This window comes from Lutra lutra, chromosome 17 (assembly GCF_902655055.1).
Source record: "Lutra lutra chromosome 17, mLutLut1.2, whole genome shotgun sequence".
Classification (NCBI taxonomy): domain Eukaryota; kingdom Metazoa; phylum Chordata; class Mammalia; order Carnivora; family Mustelidae; genus Lutra; species Lutra lutra.
In genome coordinates, this window is record NC_062294.1 from 17,080,461 (window position 1) to 17,099,116 (window position 18,656).

The following is an 18,656-nucleotide window of genomic DNA, read 5'->3' on the forward strand; positions in this document are numbered from 1 at the left end:
AAGAGAACTTTATTATTTTTTTATTTATTTTTTTTTTTTTTAAAGATTTTATTTATTTATTTGACAGACAGAAATCACAAGTAGGCAGAGAGGCAGGCAGAGAGAGAGAGGGAGAAGCAGGCTTCCCGCCGAGGAGAGAGCCCGATGCGGGGCTCGACCCCAGGACCCTGGGATCATGACCCGAGCCGAAGGCAGAGGCTTTAACCCACTGAGCCACCCAGGCGCCCCTGACAAGAGAACTTTAAATGTTTCTCCACATACCACATGGATAGATAGTCTTCAAATAAAGTGACATTCTGAATGCAGTTTCCCCCACTCTGCCCACAACAGAATGACACCGAACTCTGAAGGAGTCATTTCAACATGAAGACTCCTCCACGTTTTCAGGGGACTCAACGACCCCTGGTCTTGCCTGGAACTGTGGTGTAATGAAATAAAACAAGTGTTTGACAATGGTTTAACAAAATTCTTTAATAAAATTTATAAAAATGAATATTGAAGAATTTCCTTGGCCTAAGTTGTTTTCCTTTTCCACCCCAAAAGAAAATACAAAAATTATCCATACCCACACACATATACACTCAAAACTGTAGTAGCATTCTCTACACAGGTCTACATTGGAGTTTAAATTACTGAAAAATCAAGAGAATTCCAAGTGATTGCAAGGATGATTTTTTTTTTTTCCCTTTGAAAAACAGCTGACAGACAGTAAAGCAATTCAGATAAAATTGTTCTTCATGGTTGTCAAAAGTTTCTTGAAGTTTGCATTTCAATTAAAAGAAGATCCAAATCAAAGTTCTCCCCATCCTCCCCATGCTAACACCCTTCAGGGCACATTTTCTTTCTGTCCCTCAGGGGAAAAAATTGGATTTCCTAAATATTCTTGGTTTTCTACACACACTTGGAATTTGGGGCAGATGTGTCCAGATGAGCCAGCATTTTCTGTAGACATCAACAAAAGCAGGCACTTGGGGATTCTAGGTTTCAGGTATAAACTCTGGCATGAGGATCCTGATAGGACACACATGCTGACGTTCTTCCATTCTTCAGAATTTTCAGAACAGAGGTAGAGCCACCTCAATCATTCACAGTCTCAGTTTGCTAAATTGCCAGGATCAATGACACATCTCTCCTGCCACCTCCAAGCCCGTTTCTCATGTTGCCCTCAGCTGTGACAAACCTCCTTCTGCCTTTGGCTGCGGCACTTGGGCGCTATCTTAAATGTCAAAATAGATCACTCTTTTGAGTGACAAATGAACATTAGAAGTTGAGTGGTGCCTGAAAACTCATCACCTTTTCTGCTCAGTGCTCCCTGTTGAGAACCAAAGTACCTCCATAAGGACATACACATAACAAACATACTTACGCAGAATAAGTAAGTGGATGGACATCAATTTCAAGTTATGTACTTAAGAAATTAAAAAGGAGATCCATTAAAGGTCTTATGAGTCCATGATATTCAGTCACACTATGGCCAGACTAAGACCAAGTCTCCTACCCTGAAAGGGCCCAACAATTTCTCCAACAGAGAACTCTTGTCTGGGGCAATAGACGTTCAGGAGGAGTAAGAGTGGGTGTTACAACAGGGGACACCAGTGCAGTGATAGGAGAAAAAAAGAACACAGATTAAAAATAATTATACATATGTACATACACATACACACAAAATAGGGCAGGTGAGTCTTCCCTTCCTCTAAAAAAATGAGACAAAAGCCTCTAAGGAAATCTGCAAGTTGCTAACACAATCTTCTGGAGACTAAAGCTATTCCCATGAAATATTAAACATGTGGGGGGGGGGTCTATTGGACAACATCACCATTTAAAGAACGATGAAAGAAAAAAAGCTTCAAGTAAGAGGTCAAAATCATTCTAACACGCACAGATTAGATCTATAAAGTGGTAATCCTAACTATTCTAACTGCATCACTGAGCAGTCTCTCTTCCCCGGAAACTCATCTCAAGTGAAGGGCGGTGGAAAACCATTACCCCTGCGTTTTCTACCACATGGCTTAAGGACCCATCTCCTTCCCCATTTGTCTCAAGTCCCCTAGTCATCCTCGCCACCTCCGTACATGTCCGCCAGCTTCTTGAAGCGATTGCCCCATTCGTTCAGGTAGTCATAGTCCTGGTCTTGGTCTGACTCTGAGGAGTTCAAGGAGCTCAGACTAGCAGCTTCGGACCCACTCCCTTCATAGTCAAACACCAGCAGAGAGTCGTAAGGAGGAGCAGTGGGGTCAGTGTCTGCTGCCTTCAGGTTCTAAAGAAGAAGGAAGATGGTAGGCTCTTTCAGTGAGAAGAATCACACACCTGTCAGGCAAGATGCCTTCTCTAGGTGACTCCAGCAACGCGTAATGCACGATAACACAGCCATCCTACAGAACACCAGGGGCAGTCAGCACCAGTAACATAAATGCATACAAACTGGCAAGGAAGACAGACAATACACAGTTGATGAAAAGAGAACATCATGGGTAAAGAGGCAAAATGTTTTCCCCTAAACTAATGATAAATTTTACGTAGACAGGAGAGAAACCAGCCAGTCAGGACAGACAGAAGCTGAAAACAATGAGGACAGTCACACTGGTCCATTTAGCATTTCCACCTGGAAAGGTCTGGAAGGATAAATGCCAAACTGTTAACTCTGGAGAGTTGGGGGCAGTAAGGAAAGACTTGTATTATGTTTTCTTTATATACATTTTCAACGTTTATTATTTTATTCTAGGTAGCAAACACTATTTTGGTAATTAAGAAAAAAAGGAAACTACCATCCATCAGCTGTGATGACACACAATGAATGTTAATGGAGGAAAGCACCTGGATTCATATTTATCGAAGAGGGAGGTTTTAACTGGCCCTTCCCATTCCCAGCTTCCTAGAAGATCCAGCCTGGTCACTTCCAGCACTGCTGGTTTTATGTAGTACCTGGTGAGGACTCCCAGAGCAACTAAAGCAAAACCAGCCTCTACCACAAAGACTCGCCAAAGGCCACTGAACCATCAGACAAGCCCTGAAAATTACTGCGGTAATTGAGCAAGGGATCAGGTAACATAGTTTAAGGAAACAGATCCTGCCAAACTATTATCTTACTTGATTCTTTGCTCATCCCGACCACCAATTTGTCCTCATCTTACCCTAAGCTAATTAAACTTAATGCCTTATTTCTCATTCTCCCATGCAGAAAAGGACCATCTTGGACAGTTCTGGCCAGTAACCTATAGGATGAACTCCCGTACTTGCATTAACCGTTGTTCAGAACAAAGATTTCTGGCCTCTGCTCAGCCCTTCCTACTTCTTCTTGACTGGAATACAGACCCAAGGCCTGGAAGTGTGGCAGCCATCTTGTGATCACGTGACAGCAAACATGAGAACAAGGATTTATGAGGTTAATCTCCTCATAGCTGTCTAAGCTTCTGGAATTCATAGCTGAGTGAATTTCTGACATGCAGAAACTGCTGCTCTATTTCTGGCCCTTAGGCAGACCTGTGATACACATTTAATATCACTCAACCAGCAGTGGGATGCAGGGACAAAAAGGCCTATTAGTGAAACCAAACTGGATCTCTTCTGAATCTCTTTTAGTTTCATTTCTACTTCTACTAAATCCTTACAAGCAATTCTCAGTTTCGCCATATGGATACTGCAAATTCACTATGAACGGTCTGAAGTGCTTTTAGTTCTGAAATTCAGATGAGACACAAATAAAAAATAGCATTCAGGGATCAGGCAAGGAGAAAACACGGTAAAGGAAAGAATCTAAAGACAGTTTCCTCACTTTCAACTCAGCTGTGTCTGAGTTTAGAGACAAGCTGCACCTTGGCGTTTGACTTTGCTAACTTACTTCATCAATAAAGTTTCCAATTTCATCAGGATTGGCAGGGCGGGGCAGGTAATGGGGCACACTCAGGAGGGTTGGCGCCACATCATTGCGAGTTACTTCCGGCCGAGCTTCCAGGCCCCTGTGCAGCTGGCTCAAGTCAAAGTCCTTTGGAGGAAAAGGTAAAAATAGAGCAAAGAGTATTTTAAAAAAGAAAAAAGGTCACACAAACCCAGGGCTATATTTGGATGACAGATTCCGTTATCAGATAATGCTCTTTCAATTGCATGACAGTTGTAAGCATGTGTCAATGTAATCCGAAATGACAGTTTTCAACCCAAGAGTTTCCAACATAGCACTAGAAGAAAAAAACACCATGAAAGAATTGTGAGGAACAACTGGGGGCCTGGATGTAGACTGCTGTACCTTACTAAGTCCCAGGCAATCTACAGGTTCTGGAGAGCCTTGCTGCCCTAGACTGACCATCCCTTGCCAAATCCACACACTGAAACCTAATCCCCAATGTGGTGGTATCTGGAGAGGCAACTTTTGGGAGGTGATCAGGTCGGGAGGGTAGATGGAGCCCTTGGGAACAGGATTAGCGCCCGGATAATGAAAGATACTCTAGAGTTCCCCATCTGCAACATTGAGTACATGTGAGATTACGTATGACTGTGAGCCGGGAAGCGGGACCCCACTGAACACCAAATCTGCTGGTGCCTCTATCCCAGCCTCCAGAACCATGAGAAAGAAAATTTCTGTGTTTTTTCAGCAACCTGTCTGTGGCATCTTGAATAGCAACCCACCCGGATTAAGGCACTAGCTGAGATAAGTAGTCATCCCACAAATGCCTGAAGAACATTTCTCTGTACTCACTAGTATGTTCTACAAAGCAGGAATTGATTTTTTTTTTCAAGATTTTATTTGAGAGAGAGAGAGAGCGAACGAGCGAGCATGAGAAGGGGGAGGGTCATAGGGGGAAGCAGACTCCCTGCCAAGGAGGGAGCCCGATACGGGACTCTATCCTGGGACTCAAGGATCATGACCTGAGCCTAAGGCAGTCGCTTAACCAATTGAGCCACCCAGGCACCCGGGAATTGAATTTCTAATGAATGGCTGTTCTTCCAGACCAGAGAGCTCAGCAAAGATGCTCATGCATGGCCAGAGTCAAAGCACAACTCTGCAGGGGGTCTGGGGTTCCCTTTCTAAATGGAATACACTTTCAAAATTCTCCAAAAGACTCCTGGCCGGCCCAGTCAGTAGAGGATCCAACTCCTGATCTTGGGATCATGAGTTTGAGCCCCATGCTGGGCACAGAGATTACTTTAAAAAAAAAAAAAAAAAAAAAAAAAAAAAGTCTCCAGAAAACTCTAGGCTAAGGCAAGACCGTATTCAAAATAAAGGAAAATAAAGAAGGCCTAAAGATTTAACATGTACAAAAAGGAAGAAAAGAATTTTAGCATACCTATAAGCTCCAGGGAAACAAAATATTACAATAGAGTAGTTGCTTTATGGCAACGATAATTTCACGTTTGTGGCCTGAGAACAGCAATGAGAAGACCAGGCTCCGGAGTCAAACTACCTGGTCCTCCTGCTTCCTACCTCTGTGACTACGGGCAAGTCACTTACCCAACTTTGCCTCCATTCATTCATCTGGGTGCTGAACAGAACAATACTATTTCAAAGGTCTACCTTCTCCTAACCATTGCATCTTCCAAATACAGAGATCTCCATTTAGCTTTTTATCGCGGTTTTAAAAATGTACCTGATCCTCTTCTCCACCTCCTTCTTCATCATAGTAGTAAACGTTGTCCCGGGTGTCATCTTCTGGGGGTAGTAAGGGCTCTTTGACCACCCCTCTCCTCCGAACAAACAGCAGAAGCAGCAGAATGAGGACTGGTGTGGGGGAGAGAGAACGAGGACAGCCACAGGTCAAGACAGCCATAAAAAGCCCCTATCACAGAGCATCGCTGCCCTTCCTACCAGACAGATGGCTGCCACACAAACCATTGCTGACACTCACACACTGCAAGTTAGTGTATGCAGTCAGTGTAACATCATGGACTATTACATGGGAGCTGAAGTGTGGTCTTTACCCAGCCTTAAACCAATCAGTCATTTCCCAGAATGTGAGCTAAAATGCTCCAGGCAGAGGAAATGAGGGACAAAGGCCCTGAGGCAGGAGCATGATGGGCAGGACTAAGGAGAGGCGAGGTCAGCATGGCATACATAGCAGGGTGAGCGAGGGAGGGAGAAGCGGACATGAGTTTAGTGGGTTGGCAGGAACATGGCAACTACTGAAAGGACTTTGGCTTTGATCTGGAACCACTGAAGGTTTGTCAGGGGTGGGTCAGCCTAAATGTGGTGGACAGATGCATATTATTTTTCATCAGTTCTAAGGAATGAGACACAGACCATTCAATCGCCTGGTATATTCCTTATTTTCTCTTAAGAATCACATAAGCAAGCTCTAAATTCTGTTTAATTTTCCAAGTTTTCATCTGACCTTGGGATACTTGTGGAATATATACAATTAATAATTAACTGTTAAAAAATTTTAACTATTTCTTGTGACTGAAAAAAGTATGATTCCGTGTATATTGTTTTTGTTTTTGTTTTTGTTTTGTTTTGTTTAAATAGGTGCTTGTGCCCGATCTCTAAAGGACACCTACTGAAGCCATCTTGCACTGAAACAGGAGGTTGTATAGATTTGGGGGAAAGATTTCTTATAAGTATCCAACCTTCCTATTGTTTTTGAAATCAGCAAGGTTCCCAGACTTTCCACAGATGAACAATGTAACTTCATTGACCACAATTCACAAAGAGGAATATGGAGTACTTGCTCCATGGGCCAAGACATGTCTCGGCACTGACAATACAGTACTTAACACCAGGTAAGATGCAAACAGTCACCATCCTGGTGGAGCTTCGAGCCACTAAAAGCAGGTTTATCGTTTCCCACTAAAAGCAGGTTTATCGTTTCCAAGAAGACGCTACTTATCCAACATTACTTAAATGTCACTGAAAGTAACCAAAATATATCCTATTGTTATCACTTCAGGAAGTACTGCCCCACACACTGTACCACAACCTCAGCACTCCCACAGGATCTCCTTGAAGCCTGGCACCAAGCAAGCAACCTAACACTGAGGGATGCCAAGAAAACCTTCATATCCTGGCGTCTTTCTAGTGTAATCTTTGTTTAAGTGTAAGTTCTATGTTGGCCCACAGGGAACAAGGAGTTCTAAGTCTGAATGCTGGCACTGCCTCTGCTCTCAACACTGTTCCTCATCTGAACATTCTGCAGTGTCACTCTTGTCCCCTGTGCCTAATGCAATCTATCCCAAACACATTGAGGTAATGCTATTACTCAAAAGTCAATTATTTTCAATGTAACAATGATCTTTAACATATTCCTTAGAATGGAAGTACTAGTTAGTAGCTGCCATCCCCAAAGCTGACTGGCCTAGATGTAAGGAGAGTGGGAAGGAAACGGCCAGACAGGGCTTGTACAAGGGCACCCACGATGATGGCAGAGGAAGGGGAATTCACCTCATCCCACAGTGGCAATAAAGCCAGGTGAATGCTGAGGAACAGAGGTCCAGAAAGCCCACTGAATTCTGAACGACACTCTCCTTCCTTCTCAGTTTTGAGGGGACACAAGTAGCAGAGGGCGGGAGCAAAGCAATCTGTTCAAGCAGCAAGCAGTGGGATTAAGAACGTCTGTGTTGAGTCTAAACTGAAACCCCAGGGTTTTTGCCACTGCTCCAAGAACGTTCTTCTACTCCAGCCACACTGGCCTCCTCTTTGCCCTTCACAGTGCAATCAAGCCTTCCTCTCTGTGCCTTCACTAGTGTGGGAACCCTCACGAACGCCCCTCTGTCCATCTGGATGCCACCAGCCTCTGTCCCAACCATCCTACACCTTCCATCAAAACTTCCTTGAGGGTCAACTAACATCCACCCTTTCTGATAGTAAAAGCATTAATGACCTGGACCACCCTTTCCAGTCCCGAATTTATAAACTATTTTTGAAAATTTTCTAAACGACTTGCAATCACCAAGTTTTTAGAAACCATAATGGCAACCACAGGGTCCAGTTTCTAGGTGGGACCAGGTGATAACAGTTTCAAAGACTATGGTAGGAACTGACACAGCCCCCCTCCCCAGTATCCTTTTCCCCATTCTGTCCTTTCAGTCACTGATACTCACTGTTCACGCTACACTCCACCCCCACCCGATGCCAAGGTTTAAATGGGCACATGGCCATAGAGTTCAAGTGGGAAATTCTCAGTGTGGCTGTGTTTGGGCCAGTGGGATGGGACTGAAGGTGACTCATGTCATTTCCAGGTATGTCCTTCCCACGTTCTCCAGCATCCCTTCTCCAGGATGGAATGTGGACTGTGGAAGCACAAATGGTGGAGGTGAGCTGGAGAGCTTGGACCATGCTGATGAGGAGAAGACCCTAAGGCCTTGCTGCTCCAAGCTGGTCCAAGGACCTGCAGCCCCTGCACCACCGGGGAGCTGGTTACAAATGTGGAATCTGAGGTTTCCCACCCCAGACCCCTCCCAGATGACCAGCTCAGAATCTTCATGCAGGTGACTGATATGTCCTCGAGCATGAGAAGCACTCCCCTGAGGGACTGACAGAACAACAAAATAGAAGGACTATTGATGATGATCTCATGGAACAGGGCTGCCTTCCAGTCTTGGCCAACTTGTCTCTGAACCATTCAGTAAGGGATAGAGCTTCCCCGTTTTAGAAGCCAAAGGCTGAACCGCCTGGCAGGCATACGTACTTAGTAAAGCGAGGATTCCTCCAAGAATGCCCAGAATGGCAGGAACCTGCAAGCCTGCCTCGGCGTATGGCGCCACCCTCTTGCAGTTGTTGGTGACCCCTTCACAGTCGCACACGTACACATCTAGGGTGGTCACCTGGTCCTTGTTCTGGTTATCCGTGAGCTTGAGATTTATTTTGTAGTCACCCAACTCTAAGGTTTTTTTCGGCTTCAAAATTAGAGATTCATGGGCTAAAGGAAGCAACAAAAATCAATGATTGGACAAGGGGAGAAAAAAGCCTCATTCTAGAATAAAATTATTAGGGTCAAGAAAATGGAGCTGCTTGGGTCACAGATTACTGGACAGTACTTAGCAGAACCAGATACCAGAAAGGAAAGGGCTCTTTGGTGCAATGCCTCAAATGTAGAAGGGGTAAGTGAACACACGTCAAACTGAAGGGTGGCGTCTGGAAGTTAAGAAGGGAATCTCAGAAAGGGGGAGGGTAGGAGCAGGTATGGGAGCAGGGAAAGCATGTGGTCAAAGTTCCTGAAGTAAGATTCCAGTTCCCACCTTGGTCATTGTACTCAATGGTCCAGTTGACACTTGCCCCATGCGTTAGTTCTGCTGTGAAGGGAGATGTGTTGGGCGGAAGATCTGGGTCAATGATGTTGATGACATGAGGCTGTGGACTCTTCTGGCAGAAGTCCATATTTCGAGGTTCTGGTACAGGGCCATTGTCATTCACATCAGAGAGGATCAGGAGGAGGGTTCCCGTTCCAGTAGCAACTGGAGAACCTAAGAGAAAATACACAGGAAATACTACGGCTCAAGAACATTCATGGGGCGCCTGGGTGGCTCAGTGGGTTAAAGCCTCTGCCTTCGGCTCAGGTAACGATCTCAGTCTCCTGGGATTGAGCCCCACATCAGGCTCTCTGCTCAGCGGAGAGCCCGCTTCCTCCTCTCTCTCTCTGCCTCTCTGCCTACTTGTGATCTCTGTCAAATAAGTAAAATCCTTATTAAAACAAACAAACAAACAAAAAAGAACATTCATGAAGCTCTACTGCCTCCCATCTGCCCAAATCCCAATCTTGGTTTGACTCCTTAGGGACCCATCAGCAGGCGCTCCCCTCTCCATCATGGGGCATCTTCACTTCAGCTCTGGCTGCTTTCTGACATGCTTTTCCCCTAGTCTGACAGCAATTATTCAAATTATGCTCACACAAAGGACACCCCTTTCCCTCTTCTACACATACCTTTACGCACACATTAAACTTTAATCCCTCTAAGACTTCCTCATTCCATTCCCCCCTACCCCACAATTCTCCCTTTTCAGAGCTTCTATGGCTTGAAGGTCATTATCAAAGGGTTGAGCTTTTTAAATTGCTGCAAGGTGCTTTCGAAAATAGATTGAGGGTGGAGGAAGACTTGGCCACTTCTGTGTGGATTTCTTTTACCTTCTGACATAGCATCTAGCATACACGGTGGTAGAAAAAGTAGACACTCAAGTATAACCATCAATAGATTATTATGGAAAAAAAAACACAAGACTCTTATCTTGAACCTAGAAAGGGTTATACCTGGGTAGCAAGACTATAGTGCTGTTGTATTTTTTTTTTAACCCTATAAAAAAATCGTGATTAAAACAAACCACATAGCTTAAAATTTACCATCTCAACCATTTTAAAGTTCACTTCACATTTTAGGTTCAACAATGTAAGTATATTCCCACTGCTGTGGAATAGCTCTCCAGAACTTTGTTATCTTGTAAAACTCAAACTCAGTATCCATTTAACAACTACCTACTTTCCTTTTCCTCCCAGCCCCTGGTTACCACCATTCTACTTTGTCTCTATGAATTAGACTGCTTTCAGACCTTAAGTAAGTGGAACCATAAAGTATTTGCCTTTTTGTGACATGGCCTTTACTTAGCATAATGCCCCCAAGATTCATTCAGGTTATAACTTGTGACAGGATGCCCTTCCTTTTTTAAGGCTTAACAATAATCCACTGTACGCATATACCCGTATTTTGTTTATACATCCATCAAATCTTTTTTTTTTTTTTTAAAGATTTTATTTATTTATTTGACAGAGAGAGATCACAAGCAGGCAGAGAGGCAGGCAGAGAGAGAGGAGGAAGCAGGCTCCCTGTTGAGCAGAGAGCCCGACGCGGGGCTCGATCCCAGGACCCCGAGATCATGACCTGAGCCAAAGGCAGCGGCTTAACCCACCCAGCCACCCAGGCGCCCCTCCATCAAATCTTTATCTTATCATATGTATTTAAAAAATAGGTAGTGTCATTTACATTTTTTTTCTTTTTTAAAGATTTTTATTTATTTATTTGACAGATCACACGTAGGCAGAGAGGCAGGCAGAGAGAGAGGAGGAAGCAGGCTCCCTGCTGAGGAGAGATGCCGATGCAGGGCTCGATCCCAGGACCCTGAGATCATGACCTGAGCAGAAGGCAGAGGCTTTAACCTACTGAGCTACCCAGGCACCCCTCTTTTTCTTTTTTTTAAAAGATTTTATTTATTTATTTGACAGAGAGAGATACAGGGAGAGGGAACACGAAGCAAAGTGGGAGAGGGAGAAGCAGGCTTCCCGCCAAGCAGGGAGCCCGATGCAGGGCTACATCCCAGGACCCTGGGATCATGACATGAGCTGAAGGTAGACGCTTAATGACTGAGCCACCCAGGTACCCCTAAAATTTTTTCTAATTAAAAAAGAACTAATAGGGGCACCTGGGTGGCTCAGTGGGTTAAAGCCTCTGCCTTCGGCTCAGGTCATGATCCCAGGTCCTGGGTTCGAGCCCCACATCGGGCTTTCTGCTCAGCAGGGAGCCTGCTTCCTCCTCTCTCTCTGCCTGCCTCTCTGCTTACTTGTGATTTCTCTCTGTCAAATAAATAAATAAAATCTTAAAAAAAAAAAAAAAGAACTAATAGATTTTTTAAGAAGCCTCATTCTTCTTCCTCATAGACCTTACATTAAAAAGTGCTGAGTCACGCACAAAGTGAAACTTAAAGGAATCATTCGCCACCATCATACCTGAACCACAATTATGAGGTCAGGGGTCAGCAAACTAAGGTCTTCCAGGCAAATTAAGAAACATAGCTGTGCTCATTCCCCCTTTACAGATCACCTATGGATGTTTCTAGGCTGCAAAGGCAATCAAGACCACATGGCCCGTGGACACTAAAATACTTATTCCCTGGCCCTTCCTTTACAGAAAGTCTGCCAACCCATGTTCAGGAGCCATTTCCTCCACCTACTTCCAGGGCAGGCTGGAGAGTTTCTACGCAGCCAGTGACAGCCGGCCTGTGCGGCTGAAGCCATGGGCTAGCTTTCCCTTCAGGCAAAAGCATTCTGTGAATAGGACCCCATCATGGGCCTTACTTGTCCTGCTCTCTGCTTTTAACCCGATTAACTCCCACATACAGCTCCAGGAACAGGCTTTCGATTCTAAGTGAGGAGGCCAGGCTCGTTTGCCCTCGGCATGGTCACAATGCCACGGAGCCTGCATCATCCACCAGCCACCTGTCCAGCCCCATCACGGCCTAATCTGCCTTGCGGTGTTTTCAAGACTGTCTACTACCTCAGGAAGCTGGGGAGTTAGCGAGGGAAAGAGAATCCATCACATTCCCAGGGAGCGAGCAGTTTCTAACAGTAATTCTGTTTCTAAATAGCCAGCCAAGGGAAACACTTGCACACAGAGGTCATGGACAAGGAGGTTTCCTTATGAAACTCATGGGAGTATCGAGTAAGTGGAAGTGTTCTTTGATGTGTGAATGATTAAAGTATGCTATATCCAGATAACATTAATACAAAGAGATTTATAAGGTGTCAAAATATATCTGGGTCTTTAAGACACATTATCAATAATAATAAACTAAATAGCAAATAAATTAACTTTCATTTAAATCAACATATACAAAATAATGGTTGTTTAAGGTTTTTTAAAAGATTTTTATTTATTTATTTGATAGAGAGCAAGCAAGAAAGGGAACACAAGCAGGGGAGTGCAAGAGGAAGAAGCAGGCTTCCTGCTGAGCAGTGAGCATGATACAGGGCTCGATCCCAGGACCCTGGCCAGGATCATGACCTAAGCCAAAGCCAGACGCTTAACTACTGAGCCACCCAGGCACCCCCAAAATAATGGTTTTTGTAATAAAAGCAAAACCAGGATGTAAACTAGATAGTGGCTTTATAATAAACTCTATTTCTTTTTTTTTTTAATAAACATATAATATATTTTTATCCCCAGGGAATAAACTCTATTTCTATATGCATGTAAATGTATTCAAATACACAGTCTGGAAGGAGCCACATTTCACTACTAATGATGAGGATAAAAATTATGATAGTCCTTATAGAGCATACACTCTTCTAGGGCACTTTTACATAAATGAACTCATTAAAAATCCAGATGGGGTATTATCATTTTACCAGATAGAGGAACAGAGGGACATAAGCTTTTGTCTTAGGATCCAGACCAAGGCAGTCTGGCTCCCGTGGGGAAGGAGTGGGTTCAGGTATAATTATTTGTACTTTGAAAATCATATGCCTTTCTTTAAGAATACAAGGAAAAGAATGAACTCTGGCCTCCAAAAGCAGGGTATGGGGCAATGGAGCACACTAGCCAGGAGGGTGAGATGGCAAAGGTCACACACTAAGGGCAGCCTTACCGTTGTCAACGGCTATAATGATGGCCTCGTACGTGCTGTTCTTCACATGCTCCGTGTCCTCTCTGTCCAGCTCAGCCCGAGTGAAAATGGCACCAGATTCTGGATTAATCTCCAGCCAACCGGCAGCATCCCTCCAAATCCGGTACCTGAGAAGGCACAAACTCTGCCTTAGAACAGTACACTGAACAGCACCTAGGTGAAGAAGGCTAAGGGTCCTCATCGATCATTGATCCCATCTACAGCAAAGTATGACCATCCATGTCCCCTTCAAGTTGCAGACCTCACGTTCTTTCACTCAGAAATGCTTCAGCGTGTTAGCCCCTAAGAACAGAGGCATTTTCTTACATGATGATGATTTAATTTCAGGAAATAGAACTTTGATATCATACTCTTATTTAATATATGGCACATATTTAAATTATCCATTTCCCCAAAACTGTCCTCCAGAACATCCCTGCCCAGATTCTGGATCCATCCATGCCTGACATTTAGACGTCATGTTTCCCTAATTTGGAACTAGTCCTTAGCCTTTCTTTTCTTTCTCAACACTTTTTGGAAAGTGTAGGCCAGGGGTGCCTGAGTAGGGCAGTCAGTTAAGCACCTGACTCTTGGTTTCTGCTCAGATCATGACTGGTCATGAGATCAAGCCCTACATCCAGCTCTACACTCAGCACGAGTCTGCTTGAGTGTCTTTCTCCCTCTCCCTCTGCTCCTCCCCCCAGTTCTCTTTCTCTGAAGTAAGTAAAAAAATCTTACAGCACGAACAACAAAAAAGTAAAGTATAGGCCACTTGTTTTGTAGAAAGCCCCTCAATTTGGGTTGGTCTGATCATTACCCCCTAAGTAGTTTCTTTTTCTTATTTTTATTTAAAAAAATTTTTTTTAAATGATTTTATTTATTTATTTATTTGAGACACAGAGAGAGAGAGAGCAGGAGCAGGGGAGCAGAGTGAGAGGGAGAAGCAGGCTCCTTATTGAGCAGGAAGCCCGATGCAGGGCTCGATCCCAGGGTCCCAACCTGAGCTGAAGGCAGATGCTTAATGACTGAGCTACCCCGGCACCCCTCCCTCCTAAGCAGTTTCACATTATATGAGGGAAGGGGAAGCAAGAACAGTGTGGAGATAATATGTGTCCTCGTCATATCCATCAGATTAGGAGGCACGTGAGAGCTATCCTTTTCTTGGCGATGTTCACTTCCATCACTTGGGGAAGTGACAGGCAATCAGAACTCTTTACAGCAAAGGTACCTTTTTTCTTACGGTAATTAATCTATGACCTGAGAGGAGAAAATGTCACAATAGCCTGTTCACCGAAGTTTCATCCAAGAAATTTAACATCTATGGACAACTCTTGCCTGAAGCAATGAATACTATCCTATGTGTGTGTATGTGTGTTTTAAGATTTATTATTTGTCAGAGAGAGAGAGAAAGCACAAGCAGGGGAAGCAGCAGACAGAGGGAGAAGCAGGCTTCCTGCTGAGCAAGAAGCGTGACGTAGGACTCAATCCCAGGATTCTGGGATTGTGACCTGAGCGGAAGGCAGACACTTACCCAACTGAGCCACCCTGATGTCCTGAGCCTTTTCTTTTGGTTTAATATTTTATTTATTTATTTGACAGAGAGAGAGAAAGACAGTGAGAGAGGGAACACAAGCCAGGGGAGTGGGAGAGGGAGAAGCAGGCTTCTTGCTGAGCAGGGAGCTCGACCCAGGGCTTGATCCCAGGACCCCTGGGATCCAGACCTGAGCTGAAAACAGACACAACCAACTGAGCCACCCAGGCACCCCCTCATCCTATGTGTTATTTAAAAGCAGACTCTTTCAGACCAGTTACCCAAGGGGTACGGTAGCTCACAAACAGTGGCAACATGCCCCCCAGCACCCCTACAATGAGCATGAGGAGGTCTGGGTTGACACAGTGGCCCGAGGGTGGGATGCAATACTGGCCTATGTTGGTAGGTGCTAGAGAGGCTCAAGCTCCTTCCGGTCTTACACAGCAAGAAAAAAGTTTTACTCAAAAAATCCTGTTAAGGGGCGCCTGGGTGGCTCAGTGGTTAAAGCCTCTGCCTTCGGCTCAGGTCATGATCCCAGGGTCCTGGGATCGAGCCTCACATCGGGCTCTCTGCTCAGCAGGGAGCCTGCCTCCTCCTCCTCTCTCTCTCTGCCTGCCTCTCTGCCTACTTGTGATCTGTCTGTCAAATAAATAAAAATCTTTAAATAAAAAAAAAAAATCCTGTTAAGCTACACCTTATTAGGTATACCAGAAACATTCAGTCAGAGAAAACAAAGCCATGAAAGACAGAGATGGGGCACCTGGGTGGCTCAGTTGGTTAAGCGTCTGCCTTCGGCTCAGGTCACGATCTCGGGGTCCTGGGATCAAGCCTGCAGTTGGGCTCCCTGCTCAGTGGGAGCCTGCTTCTCCCTCTCCCTCTGCCTTCCCCCCACCATGTGCTCTATATAAATAAAATTTTTAAAAAGAAAGAAGAAAAACAGATACACTGCTCAGTTATCTGCCAGGGTCATGGAAAGACTCAGAAAAGGAAACAAATAACTTAAGGACACAAGGGCCTTGGATACCTGTATGTACATCCTCACCTCTTTACAAGTGCAAAGCCTTGAACCACAGAGTGGTCTTTACTCCAGAGGTAAGGGCCTCTAAACACAATAGTAACACTTGGTCCCTGCACTTGGTCCAAGAGAAGGTTGTTCTTGTTGTTTAAAGATTTATTTATTTATTTGACAGAGACAGAATGCACCCACGCACACTAAGGGAGAAGCAGACTCCCCACTGAGCAAGGAGCCTGATGAAGGACTCGATCCCAGGACCCTGAGATCACGACCTGAGCCGAAGGCAGGCACTTAACTGACTAAGCCACCCAGCTGCCCCTCAAACAGAAATTTAGAATTGCCCATCTCACTACTGCAAGCAAAGATGTCAACCCAGCCTTGAAACCACACACTCCAAGGCTTCATCACTGAACAAAAGCCCAACAAAGTTGTCCCTGGTTTTCCACTCTACTTTTCAAGTTTGATTATAAACACATCTTACGAAGGGTGCCTGGATGGCTTAGTTGGTTAAGTATCCGACTTTTGATCTTAACACAGGTCTTCACCTCAGGGTCGTGGGTTCAAATCCCACCTCAGGCTCCCCATTCAGTGGAGTCTCCTTGAAATTCTCTCTCCCCCACTTCTCCAGCCCCTTTCTCTCTAAAGTAACTAAATAAAATCTTTAGAAACATAAATAAAAGCACACACTATGTTAGTGGGGCACCACATGTTGTAGGGTCTGTTGCTATCCGGACTGTGGGGTGTGGCTTGGGGCTTCCAGCCGTGGCTCTGCACCACACTATCTCTATGGGACTCAAAAAAGACCATGGGGTGATTAAGAATGTGTGGAGGCCAAGGTATAGCCACTGCAGCAGGCACCCCGTGAGGGACACCAAGTTCGTGCAGGGCAGGACCTGAGAAGGTTGTGCCTCTGGCCTACATGAACAGCGTGCCATGTGAGTGGCTCAAGGTCTCCAAGAACAAGTGCACCCTCAGTTCATCAGGTAAAGGGTGAGGAAACACATCCATACCAAAAGGAAGACAGAGGAGCTCAACCATGTCCTGGTGGCCACAAGGAAAGTGGCAGCCAAGAAGGACCGAACCCCTCCCCTCTGTATATAATAAAGCCTTTTTGAAACTTAGAACGCGCGCGCGCACACACACACACGTTATTGGCCCTTTTATTTTTGACCACTTAGAAGCAATCTTCAGATTATGACCAGTATCTTGAATATATGGATGAAATCAAAGTATTTTATGTATTTTAAGATTTTATTTTCTAAAAGATTTTATTTATTTATTTATTTGACAGACAGAGCTCACAAGTAGGCAGAGAGGCAGGCAGACAGTGAGAGGGAAGCAGGCTCCCTGCTGAGCAGAGAGCCTGATGCGGGGCTCAATCCCAGGACTATGGGATCATGACCCGAGCCGAAGGCAGAGGCTTTAACCCACTGAGCCACTCAGGCACCCCTTAAGATTTTATTTTTAAGTAATCTCCACACCCAATGTGGGGCTCAAACTCACAAGCCCAAGATCAAGAGTGACACACTCCACTGACTGAGGCAGTCAGGAGACCCTGAAATTACGGTCTGTTTTAAAGCAAATCCCAGATGCCAAAAGATTTCTCCTCTGGGGATGCCTGGGTGGCTCAGTTGTTAGGCGTCTGCCTTCGGCTGGGGTCAAGGTCCCAGCGTCCTGGGATCGAGCCCCTCATCAGGCTCTCTGCTCAGCAGGAAGCCTGCTTCTCCCTTTCTAGCTGCCCCCTGCTTTTGTTCCCCCTCTTGCTATCTCTCTCTGTCATAAATAAATACAATCTTTAAAAAGATTTCTCCTCTAAATACCTTAGCACGTATCTTATATAGGAAAAGTTAAAAAAACAAAAAAACAAAAAAAAACAACAATCAGAATGCCACTAACACATCTTACAAAAACAATTACTTAACGTCATTTAATGCCAACTCCATGTTCAAATATCTCGAATTGACTCAAGGGTGTCTTTATAGTTGGGACTGTTGAATCTACATTCAAGTGTAGTCTACACATTACCCTTGGATCACCTGCCTGTTAGTACTCTCTTCCTGCACAGCAGTCCCCCTTCCCTTTTGCTATTCATTCATTTCATGGAAAACAGTGCCATTTGTCACAGAGTTGCTACATTCTGTGTTTGGCTGACTGCCTCCTTGTGGCATTTAAGTAGTTTCTTCATTCTCTCCATTTTTTTTTAAGATTTTATTTATTTATCTGACAGAGAGAGAGAGAGAGATCACAAGTCAGCAGAGAAGCAAATTGAGAGAAGGGGAAGCAGGCTCCCCGCTGAGCAGAAAGCCCACTGCGGGGCTCAATCCCAGGACCCTGAGATCATGACCTGAGCCGAAGGCAGACGCTTTAACCCACTGAGCCACCCAGGCACCCCATTCTCTCCATTTCTTCAAAATCAGATCCTATTGTTTGACTACATCCTGTCCCAACTTTTGTTTTCTCCAAAACCATTTCCTCAGTGGCACTGTGTGCACACCGCTGATCACAGGAAGTGGCTGTCACGTTATGTCGTGCTGTCCTTGCCTTTTTTTTTGTAATAGTAAATGTTAAAATCGATCAGAAGGTTTTGGTGTTATTAGTCTCCATTGAAAATTTCCCCATCATCCTTGATCTAAGGACTCAGTTCTAGCAGCCTTTAAGATCACTACCTGCCCCCTTTGTTTAGTTCATTCTGTAGAGGGCACAAGCACCCTCTAAGAGGTATTCAGGAGCTCTTTCCCTCAGTACAGAATCGGCATAAAAAGTCTCCAGAATAGGGGCGCCTGGGTGGCTCAGTGGGTTAAGCCGCTGCCTTCGGCTCA

The 18,656-nt window shown here is 44.8% G+C and overlaps 1 protein-coding gene across 1 annotated transcript in view; it reads right to left on the reverse strand.

Annotated features, from left to right (window-relative positions):
• Positions 1 to 684: 684 nt before the first annotated feature.
• LOC125089388 (cadherin-1) overlaps positions 685 to 18,656 on the reverse strand; it is an 85,705-nt gene continuing 67,733 nt past the window's right edge. The window contains exons 11-16 of the mRNA XM_047711568.1: positions 13,274 to 13,419; positions 9,163 to 9,387; positions 8,613 to 8,843; positions 5,580 to 5,710; positions 3,839 to 3,982; positions 685 to 2,257 (exon numbers count right to left, since the gene is read on the reverse strand). Of these exons, the coding sequence (XP_047567524.1) occupies positions 2,048 to 2,257; positions 3,839 to 3,982; positions 5,580 to 5,710; positions 8,613 to 8,843; positions 9,163 to 9,387; positions 13,274 to 13,419 (1,087 nt within the window). The 3' untranslated portion in view covers positions 685 to 2,047. The remainder of the gene's footprint in view (positions 2,258 to 3,838; positions 3,983 to 5,579; positions 5,711 to 8,612; positions 8,844 to 9,162; positions 9,388 to 13,273; positions 13,420 to 18,656) is intronic.